This window comes from Tenrec ecaudatus, chromosome 4 (assembly GCF_050624435.1).
Source record: "Tenrec ecaudatus isolate mTenEca1 chromosome 4, mTenEca1.hap1, whole genome shotgun sequence".
Taxonomy (NCBI): Eukaryota; Metazoa; Chordata; class Mammalia; order Afrosoricida; family Tenrecidae; genus Tenrec; species Tenrec ecaudatus.
Window position 1 is genome coordinate 81,532,089 of NC_134533.1, and position 24,024 is coordinate 81,556,112.

Consider the following 24,024-nt stretch of genomic DNA (forward strand, 5'->3'; position numbering starts at 1 on the left):
GTATGATGTCAGTTTTATCTTCATATGTACCCCCATGCTAGATGGAAGCAATCGATTTCAAAGCAGTCTCACTGAAGATAGCTCAGCTTTACAAAACAGGTACCAAACACCAAAGGCCAAGATTTTCCATCATCCACAAATCATGTCATAGTCTAAGAAGGAGGACCCTCCATCTCAAAGTGGGGGCTGAGGAAGGAGTTTGTGGGGCACCACAGCTCTTTCTTAACCTTCACGCTTGACTCACTCACTCCGGTGACCATAACAGGGGTCAGCACGCTGAAAGAGTTGGACCAGAGTGGAATAGGGTTCCTTCTTGTCTTACTATATAACTTCTTTCAGGAGAGTTAACTGCTCCCAAACTCAGTTTCCCCTCTACACAAAGGTTCTAACAGTTTCAACCGAGAGAGGGTCAAATGAGTTCCTGGCACAGTGAATGGTTAGCTCCCAGTCAAGCATCTCACAGTCAACAATGCTAGCTCTTCTTTTTCATCCTCATTCTCTAATTGTAATAATTTTATGTTTCTGCAAAGTAATTATTGCCCCCATTCAATTTAAATCACGTTGTTCTTTGAATATTAAATTCTAAATGTGTAGAATCTAACAGAAGTTTAACTCAACCTTATTATCCATCTTATAATGCAGTCTTGGCATGAATCTGTCTTCTTTCTTGATCTCATTTCAGTCCTTATTGCTGCACTTTGGTTTCTGCAAGATGTATATTAAAATGAACTGCACAAGTATTACTCCAGGATAATGTTTACACACACACACACACACACACACACACACAAAGAGAGAGAGAGAGAGAGAGAGAGAGAGAGAGAGAGAGAGAGAGAGAGAAATGCAGAGACAGAGAGAGAGATCTTAAAAATCCAATACTGTGAAGAATATTGTTCCTCAACCCAGAATCGATGGAATCTCCTATTTCCTGTTCAAATCAATCAATATTTCAATAGATATGTGTGTGTGGACCCTGCAGGTATGTGGCAAAATCTCTTTCTCTTTCCCTCCTTATATAGTTTTTGGTTTGCGAGCTTAAGCAAGAAATGAAATGGTGTTTAGAATAGCAGTAACCAACTCCAAACAGCATCAATTAGAATGAAAGTTCACTAATTCACATTAACTGCGAAGGAGTACAGGTAGCTAAATCACTGAGACCTCTGACTTACAGAGCATCTTGTTACACGGGGAGGGAGTGTTGTCTGATGTGTAAGAGCACGTTGTTTATGATTTTAGTTCTGCTCTGCCACTGTTTGTGCAATCTTTCCAAAGTTACCTAAGCTTCTGAAGTCTGAAAGCAGGGATATAGATGGTTCTTCACTGTGGAGTTTTTCTGAGGCTTAAACTAAACAATGTATATGAGATATTTCTTTGATACAGGCTGTGACACAGGATGTGTGCTCAAAAGTGACTGTTGCCATTATTAATGTACTCATCAATATCATTTTTGTTAATATTGTAGGACTCCACATAAGCAAAATGAACTGAAATACGAAAAATGCAAAAAAATGATCTTTTCATTGCCTTAAATAACATCTAAGCCTATTTATAATAACCTGCTAATTGTTGGACTATAACATATAATGCTCACCAAAGTTTCTCATAACATCTAGAAAATTGTCACAATAAAAAGGCGCCTCTAAGATTAGACACTTTCTTGGTGCAGTGCCACGGTGCCAAACATACTAGGGGCCCAGTGGTTAGTTAGTAGGTTAGTGGCTAGTTAAGGGATCAGGTGTGAAGAGGTAAAACTTTAAATGTTCAGTTGTAATTTACTTGAGATACTCCATTCACATTTATTGACTGTAGGATCTTGAGAGCCAGTTTTAATCAGTAAAGTAGGGATAATAATACCTATGCCACAGAAATGAAGGTGACCATGAAATAAAACAAAATACAGAGCTCCTCTAGGGCTGCACTTCATACAGTGGCATGTTAGTGTTCTTTCCCCTGGTGCCCAAGTCCATCGCTTGCTTGCCCCACGGACTCACAGCCTTCTCCTCGTCTTAGAGACTCTGCCTTCAACACTAACCTCTTCCTTTCCAGGACAACTGTTTTATATTTTCCTTTTGGGTCATTTTTAAAACTCAAACTTGGCCGAAGGACATCTCACAGCAGCTGGGATAAAATGGTCACTTGGGGAGAAAGAAGGGAATGCTGTCTGCTAAGCGGTAGCCATGTGGATCTGGGATGAGGTCCCCTGGAGAGGTGGGTCGCCATTGGGGTTCACCTTCTTGAAGCTCTGTTATTTGTATCTTTACTTTTTGGTAAATAAAACCCAGGGAGCTTGAGCCTACAGAGAAAGAAAATATAATAAGAGTTTGGGGGAAAGAAGAGGAAGATGATATCAAGAAGTCAAGATGAAAAGTATATTTAAAAAACATGTATGATTTATTTAAAAAACATGTATGATTATGGAAGAAATTGCACAATTATGTTTGACATGACAGAACCATGGACTGATGCGACATATGTATTTTCCCCTAAGTTACTCCAAATTAAAAAAAAAAGACATAAATTCAAGAATGGATTTTGGGATTACACTAATCTTAGCACCAACTTTAGAACAATCAGTTCTTACATCATGGCCCTGCTACATATTCACCTTCATAAAATGATCACTGAAGATAGGGTGCTACCGCAAAGTGTGTTGAAGAAAGCAGATGGTGCCCGGCTCTCAATCAGAATAGTGTCTTGTGTCTTAGAGGCTTGTATACAGATAAGCAGCAGTCTAAGCGAAGAGTCAGCTAAGTCCACATGGAGAAGCAAACCAGCTTGTGTGATCCAAATATAACAATTACAAAATTTGACTACAATGAAGAGAAAAGCATCAGAGCTGAACTATGAACACCCAATTTGTGAAGGGCTAGGGGAGACAGTGGGAGTCAGTGCGAGCCACTGGGAGATCTTCTCTAGCCACAGGCACGAGGCTTGAACAGCCTTACCCTCAGGCAGAGACCATTATCAGCTTGATAATGCTGGATTGAGCTCAACACTGGGCCAGTAAACCGCCCTATAGACACGGCCTGGATTTGTTCTGGGTGCAAGTATCGCTTACGAGTTCCATAACAGCAATTTCTTCCCTGGTTTTCTGAATGTCGTTGGTGTCTTTTCCTTCTTACACAGTATTTATATATTTGTTTTTATACTGTTATGTTTTCAACCTTACCACCTTAGCACAATTTTGTTTTTTATTGTTTTCTGTTGGGTCTCCCAGCTATGAAGCACGGGAGGAGTAGATGCATAATAATAACCGATACAAGGAGTTATAGAGAATACAGGGGTGGGGGTGGATTATCAGGAGGGAAAGGAGATTTCAGGAGTAACTAAGGAAACACGAGGGGAGGGGGGACTAGAATTGATTGTGAATGCATAACTTATTCTAAAGGTGATTGAGCCACGGGGGAGGGGGCTCTAAAATTGATGTGGGGTGATTGTACAATTCTCCTTGATATGATTGAATGAGTGAACTATTGAATTATGTGATATGCAAATTACTCGCCAATAAAACTGTTGGGGGAAAAATCAGACTAGAGCACTTCCTCAGTCTCAAGGCACTCACTTGGGTCATACATCCACACACCCACTATTCTCATTCACACCCATGTTCTATGTTCACCCTGCTCTTTTTCAGCTCTTTTCTAGGATATAACATCAAACTCAGTACTTTATTTCTCAATGTCTTCCATCACCTCGTTTACAACCATGGCAGAATGCATAAGGCTATGACATGATTATTTTTTTTTACCTTCTGTGTCAATAAAGTATTTCCTAGACTTTGGAACAGTGTTAAAATCCTACATTCTCTAGAAAGCTTTCCTCGATGGAACTCAAAATTGACTTTCTTTTTTAATCCTTTATGTCATCTGGATATGGACTTAATTTTCACCCCAAGGACACACTTTGAGCATCAGCCAACAGTGAGTTTGACCCTTGGTTGGGAAGTAATACACATCCTTTGCAACCTGTTGATGTGATGATTGGGGGATGGTGGGAGCAGTGCTGGCAGGCATGTGGTGGCTCCTTGGGCTGCAGTTGGAAACCAGCTTTCTTCTGAAGAGAGCTACAGCGTCCAAAACCCAACAGGGCAATTCTAGCCTGTCCTGTCGGTTGGGTAGCTGTGAGTCAGGTTGGCTTCATGGCAGTCTTTGCTAATGTGATTCGTTTAGGCCCAAATCTATGTTGCTTATATTTGTATCATAAGACAACATGAGTATTGCTGGTGTTTACATATAGTTTAAAAACAAACACTGTCACTGGTCAGTTCTGACTTACCGCATCCCCATGGGACAGGCTAGAACTACCCTTCAGGGTTTCTAAGTCTCAACTTCTTACAGAAGTAAAAATCTGAGCATATTAATTGGTTTATGCACCAAAAGCACTTCAAAAAGGCTCTGCATTAATAACATTGCCATAAGGTAGAATTCCTTGTTTGTACATTTGGGGCTCTTATTTATCTTTGTGTCTCCGGTGCTTTCCACAAGTTCCAGCACAGCGGGTAAGGCTCAAAAGACCCTCAAGAGCAGGCCTAGTATTTTCAAGTTCAGTTCTATGAACACATACCCAAAGCAAAATTAACGAAAGCAGCCCACTCTCGTCCACTCTATTCTGAATCAAAGCAGGCTTTTTGGACAGAGCAGGACTGTCCCATCATGCTTCAGAGGCTGCACGTGAACTCAGAAGCAGACTAACACACCTGCCCCCTGCAGAGCTGCTGGTGGGTTCTAGGGACCTGCCTTGAGGGAGCAGTCAAACTCTTAACTATTGCATGACCTAAGGCTTCCTCTGTGCACATATCATGCGTGTACAACCCCCAAAGCCCGCAAATCATGGCCACAGAATCCAAGACTGACTCAAAGTGACCCTAATAGGGTTTCCAAGACTGTTCATATGTATGGAATTAGATATCCTCATCTTCCTCCAATGAGCAGTTGGTGGAATTGAGCTGTCGAACATGGGGTTAGCAGCCCTAAACTCCCTGGATGGACAGCACCACCACGGTTCTCTCTTGATTCTGAGGGAAATTTAAAATTCTTTCCTTTGAGTGACACAGCATGGGTTATAAAAATAGAACAGCAATATGGGTTCAGAATATTCACACACACCCTGTAATTTACTCCTCTTAACGTTACCACAGAGGAGGCACCGTAGCTTTTCCAGATGAAGAAACTGAAGCACAGGAACACTGAATAGTGTATTAAAAATCCAAGCAGCAGAGCCGGGGGTTCAAGGCCCACGGGAGTCTGTAGCTACCCACTACACTGCATGCTCTTTTCCAAGTGCTTTTTGAAAGTGCTACAGCATGCCTCCCTTTTGCTCATGAAATTAAGTTCTAGCTCTAGACGGCCAAAGCCTCCCACAATCCACAGTGCTTTCTCCTTTCTAGGAGCATCACCCAGGGCCCTCTGTGCAGCCCCCATTCTTTGGCCTGACGAAGCACACCCACTTTCCCAAACTTGTCCGTGGCGCCCCTTGTCTCACACTGGAATCTCACCCTGCTCTCCACTCAACCCATCACAATCCTGCTTGTGCTTCATGCTCTATTCACATTTAATACGCACCACGGTGCATTTATTGTTCCCCTTCTGAAAGAGGAGGGAGAGGCGGTTGTCTCTGCCGGATGCCTACGCTAAACGAAAATTAGTTGGCGGTGCCACAATAACGGGGTTCGAAAGGAATCAGGCACACATTAGACAGGGCCATCCAAAGCTAGGCATGCTCGGACCAAAATCACGTAGGTGCAGGTGAAGGGCGACCTGGGCATGGGCACGGGAAACCAACATCACTTCACACATGCGCCTAAACTCAACGGCTAAGCTGGACCAATAAACACACACACACACACACACACACACACACACGCCCGTGGGGACAGGAGGGGAGACACTGGCGCACACAGACTGTCACCTCGCCCCCGCGTGCGGCACGCATGCGCGCGCCCTCCTGGCTCACACTGCTCTGTTTGGTTCCAGGACTGTCTTTGGGTAGTGAGGACGCCTCTTAAGGGCAATTTTCACATAGTTTGTCTGGATCCCCTGAAGTGACCATTTTCCGCCCCGCACCCTCCCAGGACCCCCATCGTGCGGCCATGGGCGCGTGTACACCGGAGACTGGATCAACCCCCTCTCCCCTTTCCCTCACAAAAGCTACTGGGATCACAGAAATGCTGCTGCCGCTTGAATTCTTTCAGCATTGAGAAGGAAGAACTGCGGGAAACCATCGCAGACACCTAACATGTCTTTGATGTATCCAAAACACGCGGTTTGTTCTTGAGATGCACATTGCTTGGTGGTTACAGTAAAACGTGACCTCCTTAAGGGAAAGAAGTTCAGTCCTAGCCACCTCTGCGAAAGTGTCATGCTTGACCCACTTTGCTTAGTGAGGAAGTACTCAAAAGTTTGTTTGTTTCCTTAATAGTTGGTGGGGGGAGGGGGGTCCGAGGAAAAAGAAAGTGAGGAGGCAGCAGGCAGAGATGACTACATCTGATGGGTCAAGGCAGGTCCCTGGTGTTTAATTAACTCAAATCCGCTCTGACTTTGAAAATGCATTCAAAGTACTACATATGCTTTCAAGGGCTCTGTACATTTAATATCTACTCAATAGCCACCCCTGTACCTGGGAGAAATCACACTGCCTAATATAATCGCTTTTTATCTTAGTAAACATTCATGAACTGCAAGATTAGGCAGGAACAGCAAGTGCTTACAGAGGGACAATCTGTATGCTGGACACGGAATATCCTGCGCATACAGTTTCATAGGCAAGCCAACCCTCAAGAATCCCTCCCAGCGGAAGCACAATGGTTAAGACAGGCATACATTTTCAAGCTCTTTGCTATCCCAGGTGATCCTTTACATAGTCCCCCCGCCCCCACCCCGGGATCCCTAAGCCTCATCTGGGGATCTTGTTAAAATGTACCTTCTGATTCAGTATATCTAGAGTGCGAATGCAAATGAACAGCAAGGGGTTGAACTGAAATGAACTGGCTTGAAGGCTTGGTCCCGAGCCTCTGGCCAACAACAGGCCTACCTCATCTTACTCCTAATTAAGAGCATGACATTCTTCCCAAACTGCTGTCCTTATTCCACACAGCATGCCTGGCCCTATCAGGCTTGCCTTACCTTCAGAAAGAATCACCACCTCGTTGAAAGCCAAGGTAACCACCCCAGAGCTAATTATGTCAATTCAAATATGCTTCCCAGTCTCAGCAGACAAAGCCCGTTTCACTACACCAGCAAGGTAGGGAAAAGAGCAGCCTTGGCTATAATGGAAGAAAGGAGAAGGTGGCGGGCTTGAAAGCAAATGCATGATGCATCATATAAACAAGTAAACAAAAACCAGGACAATAATCCATGGCCAATCAAAAGAAAACAATCATGCAAATACTTTTTACAGAGATGTTTTTTAAATAAAGGAGCAGTGAAAACACTAAAACCCAAGGTTGTTTTCTTTCAATTATCATAAAACAGAAAGCACGGGAATGTGGACAAATCAGAGTCCAGCAACCAGAGCTTCAGATTCATCTCTACATGTGCAAGTCACCTGGGGTCACTTAGGGATATTGTCCAATGTATGCTCTCTGATGGAAATGGAAATTCTCAGCAGTGGGTGGGTAGAAATGAATTCATAAGAATCCCCAGAAATATGAAGGGACTTCAAAAGTTCATTAAAAAAGTCATTATAGGATAAGCATGGTAGATATATATTCATTTGTCAATTTGAGGATTAAGAGTGTACGAGTAGAGTCTAGGCTGCCAATCTGGAGCTAGCCAATGAGGTCTCTGTGTGGGCATGGCCTTCCCCTGAGAATTCTGGGAAATCTAGTACTTCCTCCTTGGAGGCAGGAGACACTTCTCTCTCTCTGCTCACACCCTGGGAGACATAGCAGCTGAGAAGACACATGGACCCACCCCGATGCAGAGACCCCTGCCAGCGCTGAGATGTTTCCAATGCCACTGGATCCAAGGACTTTCTCCCCACTGGCCTGTGATCTTCCTCATTCGGTGTCATTGCATGTGTTTTGTGAATCTGAAGAGGACTTTATAGATTGGTATCAGACACATGGGTTGATATTGGATTAATGGGCTTGATCTCGACTGGGCTGGGATGTTTTCTCAATGTTCAATTGCTCTTATAGTAAACCTCTTTCTTATACACATGTGTGTGTCCTTGGATTTGTTTCTCTAGTCTACCCAGACTAACACAACAAGGGAAATATTTTTCACACACTTGTTGAAGCCCCCTCGTACGGCAAACATCCCCTCAGTGACCTTCACTACTCCTCTTGTTCATTCTCTGAAAACCCAAATTTGACCATCTTAGTCTCTCAAACTCTTTTGTGCCAATACTGGTGGCTCCATTTCTCACCAAATCAAACCAAGCCTTTCACTGTCTGGCCCCTGCTGTCCTTTCCGAAGTGAACGTCTTCCCACTCCCCCTGTGCATCCTCTCTCCCTCAGGCCACCTCCCATCGCTACTCTATGAACAAGTGCAGCTCGTTCCAGGGTTTGTGCTCTGCTCAGACTTCTTTCACCTCTTTCATGTGGCTGACTCCTTCCTAAGTATCATCTCCTTTCCAGGGTCTCTCCTGGCTCCACCTCTTCCTCTTCCTCCCTCCCTGCAGGCCTGCAATCACGTCATGCTTAGAGTACTCATGTAATTGCAAAACTTTGATGAACAAAGGGCATAAGTTGGCCACAAGGACTCTCCCGCTCCATGAATATTTAATCCTGATTTAGATTTTCAAATCAAAATTCCTTATGAGGACAGATGGAAGCTCACGTTTTATCGTCGTAACTGGTTCCACATATTCCATTGCCTCATTGTTAGCCTTGGTTGGTGCAGCTAAACAATCCCAACAGTTATGACTGCCAAAGTTGCTTTACTTCCAACACTCAAATTAATAAACGCTAAGGAAGAGTTTAATTAGCTGAAACCTAAGTTGTCATTATTAATTTATGAGCTACATTACAATACCTTGTAAAACATTTATGCTGCAGTAAATGGAGTACCCCCTTTCCACAGATCACGTGACACGGCTAATTTACTACACAGCTAAATATTTGATTACTCATTTTACCAAAGCTAGAGGTACTCGGCGGAAATTCAGTGGTTTCAGTTGCAACGAAATGTAACAACGTTACACTTCAGATGGTGTTGACCCTACAGAAGAACTAACGGCAGCTCAGGCATCTGTAAATATTCCAGTATTCTGAGAATGAGCTTCAATAGGGAATGGGACGACTGTAGTAAACGAAGCACTAGGCTTTGGAGAAGGTCAAATGGGGAAGATCTGAAAGCTTACACTGGACAATATTTATGTTTGATTTCTAAACCATTCTTTGTCTGATGCTAAGGCACTGGGATGTTTGAGAATGCAACTTAAATTTAATTATGTGGATGCCCTGTCTGACATCTGCTACTGTGTTACATGGGTTAAAAAATACAATTCCAACCAACTCATATGCCTCTTACAAAGCTTGTGATCGCCTATTTAATTGCTTGCTGTTAAGCCAATCAATGATAGAAATGTGGAGAACCCTCAAGCCTCTTGTACATCTCCCCCCATCTTGCTAGTGTTCCATTTTTGGTTGCTTGCTTGCTAGCAGTCGCTTTCCCACTACAGCCCCAGTTCCTTCAGCCCTGAATGGGGAGTGCTCACCATCACCCCTGGATTCCTCACATATTGTGAAGGAACTCAATAAAAAGAAAGGAAGAACAAACATTGTCAAGATTCTTCCTTTCAATTATTCTTTAAATAATTAGATTGCAAAACTATATGCTCTTTGCTCAACCAGTGATGAAACTGCAAACATTACAAATCGCTTTGTATGGGGAAAAAAGAACAAGTGTTCATCAGAAATACGCACGTAAGCCATCTATTGCAAGTTGAATGTTCCACATCTCTCAAACATCCCTGAGAAGCCAAGACACCCATGGAAGCATGTATATCATGAAGCAACGAATAGCCATGAGGGGTACTGACTCCCTTCCCAAAGCAGAACTGATGCTTTAGGAAGGCAGATGTCTATTAGACTAATTAGAGGCCCTTGCCCCATCTCCTCAGAGAGACACTTAGGTGGATGCCTTTCAAGTGAATGAAGCAGCAACCAAGGGGCAGTGATCCTGGCATCTCTGGTGAGCCTTACTGTATAGACCTGGCCTTTAGAGTGGAGTCACCTTCCCAAAGGACTGGTAAGTGAAGTTCAGGTTTGGTATCTGGGGGCCAAGTTTCACTTGCCCATCAACATCCCTATTGTGAAGCCCATAAGACCATGAAGCTGGCCCCAGGAGGAAAGGAAAACTCAGTTTTGGAGAACAGAGGAATTGACCAGTCATTTGTGAAGGTGCACAGAATTACACTTCCACAAAATCTCCATCCTTAAATGGTTGGCCTCCAGTGCTGGCACTAGGCTTTGAGTCACTTAGTAGAGTAACCCTTGATGTCAACTTCTGTGGACTGGGCCTCAGCGGAAAATTCCTACCTGGTGGACAGTCAGCCTCCTCTGTCCTCACAGGGTCTAGCAGAGTGAAGCACACACAGCTCACCCCTCAAGGCTCTGCCCCACACTTCCACCCCTCCCCTAGTGGCCAAAGTTGACATCTACCCACAGCACCTGTAGATGCTGGGGTCATTTGGTGTCAGCATCCCCCGCTCCACCCCACAGTGTCCTGGTGTGACACCACTTCCCGGCACATCGATGTATAGAAAATTTAAGGAACTTGCTGAAATTCCATAGCTCAGAGATGGTGTTGGGATTGGAATTCAGGAAGTCAAGAGTTATTTTCTTAAATATACCACTCTTCTGTCTTGCTGTTTAAAAAACCCTGTCGGACAGGGCAGAATTGTGCTGTGGGTTTCCAAGACGGTAACTGATTGTGCGAATAGAAAGCCTCTCCCTGCCTTACTATATTTTAACAGAAGTCCCAAGAATAAACAGGCTCCTCTGTACAGTCCCACACATACACCAGAAGGGCATTATGGATGCTCACATGGACGAGCTCAGAGCAGGACAGAGCAGGTGTGCTTTACTCTCAGCCTGCATAGTAGCACCCCTCCTATGCAGGACCCCACAGTAGAACTTGAAATATGCCAGGTGGGTGACAATCAGGCACGGTTCCACAGCCCTAGCATGCTAAATCTTAGCCAAAAAAAAAATCAGAGGAGCTGGGCAATGCACAAGAAACAGAAAGTCTGTCGCGCTGTTTATACTGTTTATACTGCCAAAGGTGTTCATTGTGCAGAAAGTCTGTCGCGCTGTTTATACTGTTTATACTGCCAAAGGTGTTCATTGTGCCGGTCTTTCAGTCCTAATCTCTATCTGAACGCCCTTACTGTAAGGATCGGGGCTTGGCCATTGGTGCATTCCTCATATAAATTTCAGCACAGTAATAGTGGCAAGTCAGTTTCCTTCGATAACAAAGAACAAATAAGCATATGTTGAATTGTTATTTAATTGTAAGGGCCACAGATAATTCATTGATTTTGATTTTATTTTCCTGCAGCCAGACTGTCAATTTAGGAAAACATATACATGACTTTGAAACCATTTAGGGCAATCAGAGATATGAATTGTACAAAAACTGGACGGAGGGGTGAAACGTATTGAAATTTGTTTTCTATAAGAAGAGGCATAGTTCATAACTGTCAACAAACATTCGTTCATGATGCTAGATTTCAGCCTGCTTTTCTTAAAATGCTCCAGAAAGAACTGATCCTAAAAGAATTCTTACTTGTACATTATAACAGGCCATTTTCATGAAGCTCTCACAAAATTCTATATATTCATATATGCAAAGGAGAAAATCTTTAATAAAATAATGGATCCTATTTGAATCAAACATGATATTCAAAATGTTACACTCAGGGAGTTAACAGCTTATTAGCTGTGGAGAGAACAAGAGGAGGAGATGGGCTATAATGTCCTCCCCTTCATGAATGAGATCTGAGGACATTAAAGATAGTGATAACAATGAGAAGGCTTACTTGTGAAATGCAAATGGGAAATACAGATTAGTGAAAATATTTGCCTCTAAAACTCTCAAAACTGTGCCTTGTAGAGAAGAGGTAATAAAGATGGTTATTTCTAAGAAATAGACCCAAAGTGAATCCATTCAATTCACAGCAGGAGCATCCAAAGGAGCAATTAATGCAGCTGCTGGTGTGGAATTGTTTTCCAAATGCCATCCTTTGGGGTGATTTTTTCTTCTTTAGTGGAATCAGGTACAGACACCCTGGTATGTCTGGACTTAATATTTACTGCAAATGCCATCATAGGCATCAGTAATAGGAATATAATCATTAATACTTTAGGGAAAATATAAAGAACCGAGTTGGTGCTATTTATTAAAGCTCTGTGAGGTTTGATCATGGGATATAAATGTAGGGCAGCCATCTCAACAGTGTGTGGCACCTGAGGCTCCTGTCATAGGAGTCTACTGGAAGCTGGGAGGTAACTTAGCACCACAGTTAAAAATGGAGTTCAAATTCCGGCACTAGAATATGCTAGCTGTGTGTGTCTGGCATGCTGAACCACCTCTCTGAGCCTTAGTTACTTCGTATATCAACAATGTGGGCATACAAGTGCCTCATCCTTGAGTCATTCCGAGGATCTGATGAGTTAAACAAGTCTTCGAATAATGGCTAGCCCATAGTAAGGACTCTAAATGTGCGTTAATGTTAAGATTAATATTTATCAAAGGAAACTCTCTTCCAGATGCGTTATGCAGCACGTGTCACTTCTCTTCAAATGAGAAATAATGTGCGTTAGTGACATTCACAAAAAGGATGTATTGAGGGAGCGATGTGGGAAGAATGGAGAAGGGGTTTTTCCTAAGAGTGAGCTACAAAATTATTTCAAACAGAACCCAAAGCCCAGAACTCCTTCAGAGCCAGTTGACTGACAGTTTGAACTTGTTAAAGCGATACGTTCTCAGTCATTTTTCTTACTCAACCAGTGAGGAGTTTGAGGCTGCTAACTGCAAGTTGTGAAGCTCAGGAGGAAGACAAGGCCTTCGACTCCCAGAAAGAGGACAGGCCATGAACCCCACAAGAGGAGGTCCACCCTGTCCAGCAGAGTCATACAGACTTCACAGCAGGAAGTTGGATTTGATTTGGTTGGTTGGTTTTGAACCATTGAGAGTTATAATTATGTATCATAAACTAAATGGAAGGTCATGTTCGCTCTAAGACTCAAAGGGTCGGGGGGAATCATTAGGGAGGTACTTCTCAAAGGCCACCTTTTAGAAACTATGTAGAATATTAAAACACTGAATGGAAGGCAGAGTGGATTTTTTTTTACTATGTGCTAGATCATTTCTATGTATTTTTTTAGTTTGATACTGCCAATAATGCCAAGATTTTCATCACCATTTTTAATATATGAGGAAATTAATAAAAAAAGGACATGTAGTTATTTGCTCAAGGTCATTCAACTAATAAGGCAGCCAGTCACATCTGAACCTAGATCTGCCCACACATGACCTTTGGGTGGGCCAACCGGAGAATGCATGGAACGGGTAAAGGCAAAGCACCGAAGAAGGTGCTGGAGAGCCTATCCAAAGAACTGGGAAATTAATCGAAGAAAGGAGCTTCGGGTGCAGAGTGGTAGTCACAGACAAACGAGAACAAAGGAAAGAAAAAGAATAAGAGACCTTTCCCCCTATTTTTCCTATATCTGCCTAAGCATACCCCCGTCCACCCAATCACCCACACATTTTCCTCTCCCACAGCACGTCCATTGTCAGCCCTCCAGTGCAAGGACATCACTGAACATGAACATAAACCCAGAACATGGCACAGCTCAGCACTACCTCAAAGAAAAGGAGCCCCGTGAACGGTGGCCTCCTGCCTCGGAGGTGGCTCATGTAAGATGTCCTCCTGTAAGACTTTTCAGAGGTGGCTCATGGCAGGTCCTCCCGTAAGACACAGTGTAGAGTCTACAACCCCCTTTTAGGCCAATATCTCCTCTAATAGTCCGTGCTTAGCAGCTGTAGAGGGAATGGTGGGAAAGGCCAACCAACTGGGTTTTATAAGTCAGAATGACCCAGGGTATCAGGTGGGAAAGGGAAGTAGAGGATTTGGGGTGTTTATTTTCTCAGTTCCCAAATTAGCAGGTAGTTTTCACTGCCCTATTTTTTCCCTCTTCTTCTGGGAGTCAGAGTACAGCAATGTATGATAACCAGGGTGAACCTTCAAAGACTGCACACACATTCCCTGTAATTTCCCCTTTCTCCACAGGTAATTGATTTCAATAATCTTGTCTAGCTCTCGCAGAAGCACAGGAGGTATTCACCCTGCAGAGGATGTGCATTTGTAAAAATACACACGTCTTGGGGGGAAAAGGAGTGATGGCTGACCTATCTCTCTCCATGGTAACTGGTCCTGGACACTAGAAACCAATCCCATTGGAATTCACCCAATATACTCTGCATTGCAGGAGATTGGGGGGGGGGGGGGCTGTTCCCAAGATAATTAAAATCTTCAGACTCAGAAGGTACAAACTAAAATCATTCATGCTCAAACTTAAGTTGTATTCTTGGGGTACATGGGACAAAGTAGCTGGAAGATTTTACAGGTTGACATATCATTGGCGAAAGATTACAGAGAGCGCTGTCGCTGGCATGTCACTTGTTCCTATTCCACGACAGTGGTCTTCATGACTCCCTGCCATGGAGTGAATTCAGCCATTAAGTAAAGAACAGAACTGGACTCTCAGAGTCCATTTCTACACAAAGACCCAGATGACTTAAAGGAAAGAAAATACAACACCAACGAGGGAGCCCCGGCGTGTCTCCTATCTTGTTCCCACTTTGAAATTGAGGGTCAAGGTAGTAATACAGCCTGCATAAACTCATTGGGAATTTTCCCCTACTGCTAGGCCCTGTGTTAAGTGACAAGAGCACAACACGGAATGAGAGCAAATCTTTCCGTGGGGACTTACTTCCGAGTGTAAAGTGAATCAGATGAAAGTATGGAAAAGTTGGAAGGAGTCTGGTTGAAGAAGTCAAGCCTGAAAAGATGATATTTAGGCAAGATGATACAGGTGGTGGGAGCAGAGCCAGTTAACCTCCAGGCCCATTAACCCTTCCTTCCAGGCGGTATTCCTTTACATATCAAGAGTCGCCCATCAACGTCATCCATCATGTCAGGGTTTACTGAGGGCCGTCACAAGCTAGCTGTGTCCTCACTTAATAGGGCAGCATCTGTAGCAGTTTGAGAATTTAATTCACATTTTAATAACTTAATTAGGAAGGTCAGACTCCCCCAAGTAAAATTGTTTGAGACTGTTACAAGGCATTGTTTAAATGCTGACCTGCTTGCTGTCATGCCAGATAACTTCTCTAATAACAACACATATTACCTGTGTAGATAAGGCGTGTAGATTCTCAGATTACAGAGTCGGTCTCTGCAATGATTACCATGTTTGAGCTCATCTTTCCGCATGAGTGAGTAGGGCTTTTCATCTTTATCGCTGAAGGACTCTACTAGGCAGAGGAAGACCATAGAGCACATATCTCTGAAGACCGTAAATATATAGAAAGGTTCTACAAACAGGATAAACCTAGACTCTCTGAATGTCTAGGTCCTAACGGATTCTCATGAGAAGTCGGGTCTTTTATTCACCTGCAGTGACTTGGGCTTGGAATTGGTTTATGGTGGCTTGATACCCTCCCTGCCACCATATTCTCTCTCTCTCTCCCTCTCTCTCTCTCTCTAACAATTTACATTTCTATGCCAAATACACCAATTCGGAATCTGTATATATAAGAAACCCTTAGGGATCGTGCTTAAATGGAGAGTCCAACTCAGTACTTTGGGGGTACATGATAGGGTAGAAATTCAAATTCTCAGCAAAAGACTAAATTGGAATGAAAAGGTTCAAAGCCTTGCAAGTATGTCAACAGGTGAACCACAGCCGCTGGAGGACCTGCCTGTGCGGTCATTTCCGCATGTTGATACTGGCTGCACAACTCATGATCTTGAACAATGACCTTAACGTCTTATACTTTTGTTTATCTATAAAATGGGACCAGTAGAACTAACAAGCACGGTGCTAATAAGGATTCAATGAGCTGATGATACACACATAAAGTATATCTCATAATGCTTGAAATAAGTGCTCAACAAATTACTAGCTGCGATTTAACTATTATGACCTACCACTGTGCTGTCCAGCCTGCTCTCCCCACTCCCCTTCATGTTAGCCATTTTTCTCCTCTACCTTCATGCTTTTCCCTCACTGGCCTGGTCACAGCCTGTCTTGGGTTCTGCCCAGGTGGGTGGCAGGGCAGTTGGGGTGGCAGAGTTGAGCCTCAGAGCAGGTGCTGTTGTCCATTCTGCTGCTTGGTTCACCTGTCAGGTGACAGGGGAGAAATGCAATAATTGTGGACAAACACCTGTCCTCTCCATCATCACAGCTAGATAGACACTGGTGCTGAGTCATGTTGCTCTTCCCAACTGACAGGCTCTCAGACTCTTAGAAGACTCTCAGAAAGGGCCTGAGAAGAAAATCTTTCCATCCCTCTCTGCATCAGGCTACCTTTTCAGTCTCCCCCAAGGCAAAAAAACAACAAAACAAAAAAAATACATAGAAAAATCCCATAATTCACTGAAGATTTATACATCTTCAACATCAGGACATTTTTTCTTATATCTGAAGTTCAGATTCTGCATCTAAGCCCATTTTCTTTAAGTTCTCTTCGGTGGGGACAGATTTGGCATCTATTGCATTGAAAACATACCTCATAATGTATGTACACGGAACGAGTACTGTTTAATAGTTAGCAGCGTTCGTGCTATTAGGGACTCATTGGAAAAGATAAAGTGCTTAGCACAGTTCACTGCTCATAAAAAGAATTTTCATTAAGGTTAGCCATGGCTATTGTCTCTGAGGTTCATAAAAATATATCCTGAGACTCAGAATCTAAATGTTCTCTTCTGTAATCAAGTAACTCCAGTTTGATTGTGGTCATTAATTCATTTTTCTGTAACTAGTTTTCATTTCCCTACCAATCTTGAACCTTCTAAGTCCAGAATAGACTACATGGTACCATTTGTGCCTAATCAGCATAGGACAAAACACATGATATTTTTAGGTTCACCTATGGCATTTCTCTATGCAATCTATTAGAATCTCAGTGATGCAGCAGTTGAAATACTAAACTGCTAACACTGAAGGCAGTAGTTCAAACCTACCAACTGCTCTGTCAAAGAACAATGAGGCCATCTGCTTTCAACCCTGATGGGGGCATTTTGGACAGGGGCTAGTTCTGCTATTCCCTCTCAAATCACTCTAATTTGAAATGAGCAAGAGAAGGATTTTTTGTTTTCTTTGTAACCTATTAAGGAGTCCTGGGATATCACAAAAAGGTAGGTGCTTACTACTAACAGCAAAGTGGATGCTTGGAACCTACTCAGAGGCCTCGAGGTCTCATTCTGACAGGCCGCAGCCTTGAAAATCCTCAGCAGAAACTCTATTCTGCATACATTTGGTCTTTCTGACTGAGAATCAACTGGAACACAACTTCTAACAACTTACAAACTCTTAGGCTTCTCAAATGCACTTTGATGGCCCGTGTAACATTTTAAGCACGATATGTATGTTACACATTTTATCCTCAACATAAATCCATTCATTCTTTCAGCATATATTGATCAAAACAATAGATTTTCATCGATTCTAAACAATATATTTTCCCCATATTTTAATGTCTCCAAAATTAAGTTGCCTTGTAATAGTTGGTGATAAATCACAGTTGAATTGGCAGCCTTCCCCCCGCCCCTTAGTAATACATGAAACAATGGTTCACCTTATAATTGGGGATAATTTGACGTCAACAAAACACACCAAGGGGCACCATGTGTCAAGCACTCTGTGGGAGTCTAGAAATGAGTAGTGACCAAGCCTGTGCTGTCCTTCATTTCAGAGAACCCTTATTGTAATGAGTGATATAGGGAAGTAAGGAGGGTTACAATCCATGTACAAGTTTAGTGGGCGCAATGGAAGACTCTGCCCTCTACGTTTGACACAGAGCCTGGGAGACTTCCTAGTACTGATGATGTCAACCTAAGGAGAGTGAAATTAGTGGAGTCAGGCTAAATTGTGGTCTGCTAATCAGTAGCAACCGAACACGCAAAAACCTAGAAACTAGAACGTGTCCCACTCAGATCTTTAAAATTTGACGTGCTCTTCTTAGAGATCCCATGGAAGAAAGGAAGGGGTCCTTGTGGCTGGGGACTGCTAATCACCAGGTTGGTGGTTCAAAACTACCACCTGCTCTGTCAGAGAAAGTTGAGGCTATCTATGCCCACAAAGATATATAGAAGTCTCAGAACTCCTGTATAGGGTTGCTAGGAGCTGGAATTTACTAGATGGCAGGAGGTTTGCTTGCAGTCTTGATATAGAAGGAAGGCAATGTTGATGGCTGCTGGAAAAGCACAGGACATATCATGATGGGATTTTCAGACAACGTTAAAGACTTGAGCCTAGTCCTGAGGATGGTTAGGAGCTACTGAAGTCCAGGTCTTATTTCCATCTCACAGGAAGAAAAGCGAGGCCCAGAAAAGCCCAATGACTGGCTTCAAGCTGGATAGCAAAGGACAGAAGAGTATAATTCCCTCCCTCTATTCCTCTGACCCTCAGCCCAGCACTCTATCCAAATCACCCTGGGAATTTTCCCTTGCCCTTGGCTGTCCTGCCAGCAAATACATTACTAGATTATCACTCATTCTAGTCATATTGAACTCATATGCATGGTTTATAGGGAGAAGAGAGCAGAACCAGTGTGTGCTGGTCCTTAAAACATGCTCTGAGCTGAGTATGATCTACGGTCAGGGTATTTGGGCTCAGTTACTTACTTGTACAACATTAATTACTGTCCAGCTCATCCACAGTTCTGTCAATTACATGATGAATACTAATTCCTTCTATCCCCACTGCATCCTCCATTTATTTTCTAAAATGTATTCTCAATAGAAAAACAGAAGCATAGCATTTAAAACAAAAACAAATGAAGGCAGCAATAAATTGCTGGTGAGAAAGTGAAGATTCACCCTTTTTAGAGTTCTGGCATATTATTTTGTCATCAACATTTGCATTTCAATTTATCTTAAAGCTTCTTTAGCTGGCCTCTTAGAGTAATACTGTCTAGAGCTTGACTAAATTAAGCAATTCATGTTTATGTGCGACAAACAGGCATAAAAGTAAGACACTAACTTCTGAATTAAGTATACAGGGTCAAAAAATAAATAAAAGGCAGAAATGATTATTTGAATGGAGGCATTTTCTTTCAATCAGGCAGTCTTATTTTCAGTGGCTCCCTTTCAAAATCCAGTTCATACACTGTGTTGGCATGCATGAGCTGCCTTTTTTAATGAAAGAGTAACAAAGGACCTTTTTCTTTTTGACAAATGGCAATGTGAATCACCTATCACCTTGGACTCGGTCTCATAAGAGATCATGTCTACAATTGCCACCTATTCAGCTCCTCTCTGATGAAAGACATCTTTGGTTTCTATTGGAATAAGCATTAAGTACAAATGCCAATGTTTAGACTATGATGATATGACAATTATTACAGCAATTTAGAAGGAACAATAGGTATACAAGATGATCCCTGGCTTTATTCATATAACTACAGAAGACAAAGAGTATAAAATCTTTGTTATCGGACAGACAGCTATATTAAAGACATCTTATGTGAAATAAGGGTGATGATAGTCTTTCGTTTGTAATCTATAACTCTGACTTCAGCATTCAAATATCACGGGGGGGTGGGGGTGGGTGGGCAATAAATGGTAGTCATTATTCAGACAAGACAGAGTTAAGAGATCCAAGAGAACCACATGTGAATGGAAGAAAGTAATACACCTTTTCAAAGAATCTGTGTCAGAACAGCTCTGGCAGGCAGCCTCCGGTTCCAATTCTAGTCAAGCCGCTCAGTAGTAGCCCCAGGACCTGAGACCTACACCCTAAGGCTCAAGTATATCAATTACTTGATTGGAAACAAAATTTCTACTTTAAGTTTGCAGTGAAGATTAAATGGATCCATAGGTATAAAGCAGCTGACACAGTGTATGAACAGTGTGTTAATATTATTACTGTTATGATTATGGCTGGTATTCTGTGATGCTAGTCGATTCTATGGGCACTAGAGAACAGAAAACAGTATTCCAGGGAATAAGAAATAAGGCATACTGCATGTTTAAAGATGGCATTTAAGCTTGCTCATTCCCAATTAGCTTTTTAATTAACCCAGCCTTGAAGAAAAATATCTCCCAGACCATACCTGAAAGCCAAAATAAGGCTGACATAGGTAGTTTTATTAACATAGGAGGAAATCAACTAGCTTACACATTGCAAAAAGAATAGACTCTATGGTACTGAGTATAAAACAAAATTCCAGTGTCCATGACACCCACTCCAAATACTAAAATGTGCTGTGAATCTATCAACAGCCATTTCACACGTCAGGACCTTGGCCATGTTCTAGATAAAATTCGATTATACTCTTACTTTACACATCTTTCTGTGTTTAATGATTAAGCACGGCAACATGTCATTAGTACTTATTTCCCCTGTGTTTGCAACTATTTAATATCTGATATTATGAAAGTACTCTTGGTGAGTTCATTATTCTTGAAGTATTTCTAATGGTCTTCTGGTTGAAGTATATTGCTAGACTCACTAAACAAAATATTAATTCACGGTGGTTGGTTTAAGTAAGCCATGTGCTGCAATTAGACACCCAGCATTGTTTCTATTCAACAAGTATCAGTTGAGTATCTGCATTGTTCAAGGCAGAACACCTTTCAATTTATTCCAGGAACCCGGTGAATACCAATGCCAGAGGGAAATGAGAGAGGTTATTTTCACGCTGACCATCATCACCTAGTGTTCAGCAATTAACTACTCCTGGCTCCATGGGCTAGAATGAGGGCATCAGAGTTAGTCATTTTTCCTTTGGTCTTAATCCACTCAGAGAGCAAAACTTCAGATTTCCGGGGGTGGTTTCCTTGTATGAATGCAATTATTTCCTGAATAAAAAGAGCATCCAAAACCTTGTACCACAAATTTAATTTGTGTTTGCTTTCTCCTTGTTCCAAGTACCAGCCATCACACACACACACACACCACACACACACACACACACACACACACACACACACACACACACACACACACACACACACACACACACGAAGACTCAGAGTGCCCTTACTAGCTTCTTCCCCCACTCCAGAAGCAGAAACCTCTGTCACTCTATTGGCTTTACATCCTTGCAGAGAGCTGCCCTCTCCTCATCCAGGTCCAAGCCTGAATTAAAAATCGCTGGGAGAGTCCACTTTTCTTTGCATACTAATGGGTCTCCAGAATTCTTTCTCAGAGACATTTGTGGGGCCTGGCAGTCCTCTCACTCATACAACCTATAATTTTCATAGGAAGAAGGCACTTTTTGGAAAACATTTGGCTCCAACAAGAGACCTACTTACGAATCTCTTTTCTTAAAATTGATTTACGCAAACACACGCACGCACACACACACACACACACACATATTCATTATCGATGGTCCTGGTATCCGACAGAATTTGATTCCTTTTTGGCTTGTGATACAAGGAATGGAGAAAGGTCTGATCCTGTCCCAACCCTCCTCTGCCCTTCCCCCACCAAGAGTGCCATCAAATAACAAGTCTATGACCATTCCAAAGTCTTCTGCTCCTGGACATTCATTCTCAAACAGTATTAACTGAACGTCAGAACTCTAGTGAAGGTTGGTTTCTCTTTTGATCTTATAAACAATGATAGCGTGGCTTATCACTGGGTTCGAGTTCATTTTATCAGTACTCCATCCCTAAAGGAATGAATTGCAAGTTTTAAAGTGAAGAAATCTTTACAATTGAGGGCAAGGACTGTGCTACAGGCCAGGTTGACCATCTCCCGGTCAATCTCCGGAGATTTACAGGCAAGGAGAAGGGCCAAAGGTCACAGCCTGGGAGAAATACAGAAAAGCCCAGTTTTATAAGGATTGGGCTCCTTTTAGAAGTTTCCCTGACCTATCAAATTAGATACTGATATTCCTTACATTGGACAGTCTAGCCTGTGACTTAGAAAACACTGCTCTTGTCCCCGTGCTTGTATTATATCATAGAATGTATAGGCTATTTCCCTTGCCCAGGAAAAGGTAACCAATGAGCTCCATTACCCATGGACATTCTCTAAAAACAACTAGGTACACTAAATGAAAGAAATATGAAGCCAACCCCTTAACCAATGAATGCCCAATATCATGCCTTTCTTAAGGTAAACTCTTATTTTAAAAGGGTGGTTTCTTTGATTTGTAAAAGGTATCAAGAAATCTTGTGGAGTCTGGCTTAAGGTGACTGACTGAGAGTCTTAAATATGAGCTTCTAGGGCCCACTATGTCCTGGAGAATGGCTCAGGTCAGTATGACGACCCCTTCAGAACCAAACATCCTAGTCATAAAAATAATGCAGTACAGCAACAAGTTTACTAGAGAGCTCTCTGGTCAAGGAAACACTGCAGCTGCTACATTGTTTCCATAGCTGTCATTTCAAAGAACATTAAGTTTCTGTGGAGATACTCTAACAATAGAGGATTTCACAAAATCTTTTGAATAGCCAATGATCCTGCCCAACACCAAATGCTTCCTTCCCAAGCCAGCTAGGCACCCAGGAGTTACCCTTGCTCTAAGTGGCAGGGACCACATCCACCCAGAGAGGCAAATCCTCGCCCAGGCTAATAAAGGACTGCGTCTGGTCGGCTCAGAGCAGCAGGCAGTTGGTTCCATCCATCCATCCCCACTCGTCCCATACCTTCTCCGATTTCGCCTTCCTGGCATTGTGCACGAACCTGCGACCCAGCTTCTTGGCGTACCAGATGGAGGCAAACATAGCGATGCCAGTGGCAGGAATTCAGAGCGAAGCTGCCGCACAATCAACTTGCCACCCCGGCAGGCTCAGAGACAGCGGAATCGGGCTGGAGCTGTCACTTGCAGGCTGTTGCATTAGCAGTGGCTCTCATGCTGGGGCGCCGCGGGAGGGGGCGGGCAGGGGCGGGGGCTGGGGGAAGGCAGTCCCGTTGGGCCGCTCTGCAGGTAGATTTACATCCTGCCCGCAGGAGGTCCGGGTGCGGCGGGTGCTGCCTCCCCGGCCGGCTCGCGCACATGCAGCCAGCTCAGAGTCTGCCTGCAGTTCTCAGGCACCATCACCGCCAAACTCCATGTGTGTCAGCGCCGAGGAGCTGAGACCGCAGTCACAGGCGCGTCCGGGAGGCCAATTGCCTCCGGTCCCCGCTCCGTCCGTGGCCTCCTCGCTCGGCTTCCCTCCGTCTTGACCGGACGTGCCGGCGGCGGTGGTCACGCAAGAAGAGATCCGCACACAGCCCGCAGGTGGACCAGCCAATACAGGCGCTGCCAGGCACGGGGGAGAGGCAGGGCCACCACTGCCGCGGCACAGGGCACTAACAGGTGTCCCTGGAGCCCCGAAACCATCTGGAATTCACGAAGAGGATGAAAGGGGCGATTCGAGTGGAGTCACGGCTAGAAGTGGAGGCACCGTACCTCGATCCCTCCTTAACTTCCTTTGGTCCAAGGAAAGTCTCACCAGGCTGGCCTGGCTTGACTACAGCTTGCCAGAGAAAAGCTTTTCTTTCTTTAGAGACTGGCCCAGGACAAAGGGTAAAGTGACCAGCATCAAAGTATCCTTCCCAATGCCTGTGAAGGCCCTTCTTTGTTTGGATCCCCCCTAGTTCTACCTCTGAAGCAACTAGCTCCACTCTCCTGAGCACTGGAGTGCAGCAGGGGATTAAGATGGAAAGCAATGTCATTTTCTTTTCTTTTTGAAGCTCCGGGGTTTTCCGACCGTGATAGCCAGTATTAAACGATACTGGCTATAATATCTCTTTAGGAAAGGTAGATTTATGGCGAGCTTTTAAGCCACTATCGGTCAAAAATTTTTATGCTTGATTCTACAACTAGGTGCTTACCACTTCAACAATCTTA

General features: G+C 43.3%; 1 protein-coding gene across 3 annotated transcripts in view; it reads right to left on the bottom strand.

The window, feature by feature from the left end:
* DLG2 (discs large MAGUK scaffold protein 2) overlaps positions 1 to 24,024 on the bottom strand; it is a 2,300,776-nt gene that overhangs the window by 950,190 nt on the left and 1,326,562 nt on the right. Inside the window, exon 1 of one of the 3 annotated variants that reach the window (XM_075548690.1) lies at positions 22,838 to 22,915. The exons of the other annotated variants lie outside the window; for them this stretch is intronic. Within the exon in view, the coding sequence (XP_075404805.1) occupies positions 22,838 to 22,915 (78 nt within the window). Of the gene's footprint in view, positions 1 to 22,837; positions 22,916 to 24,024 lie in introns of those variants that run through there. 3 annotated transcript variants of the gene reach the window in all.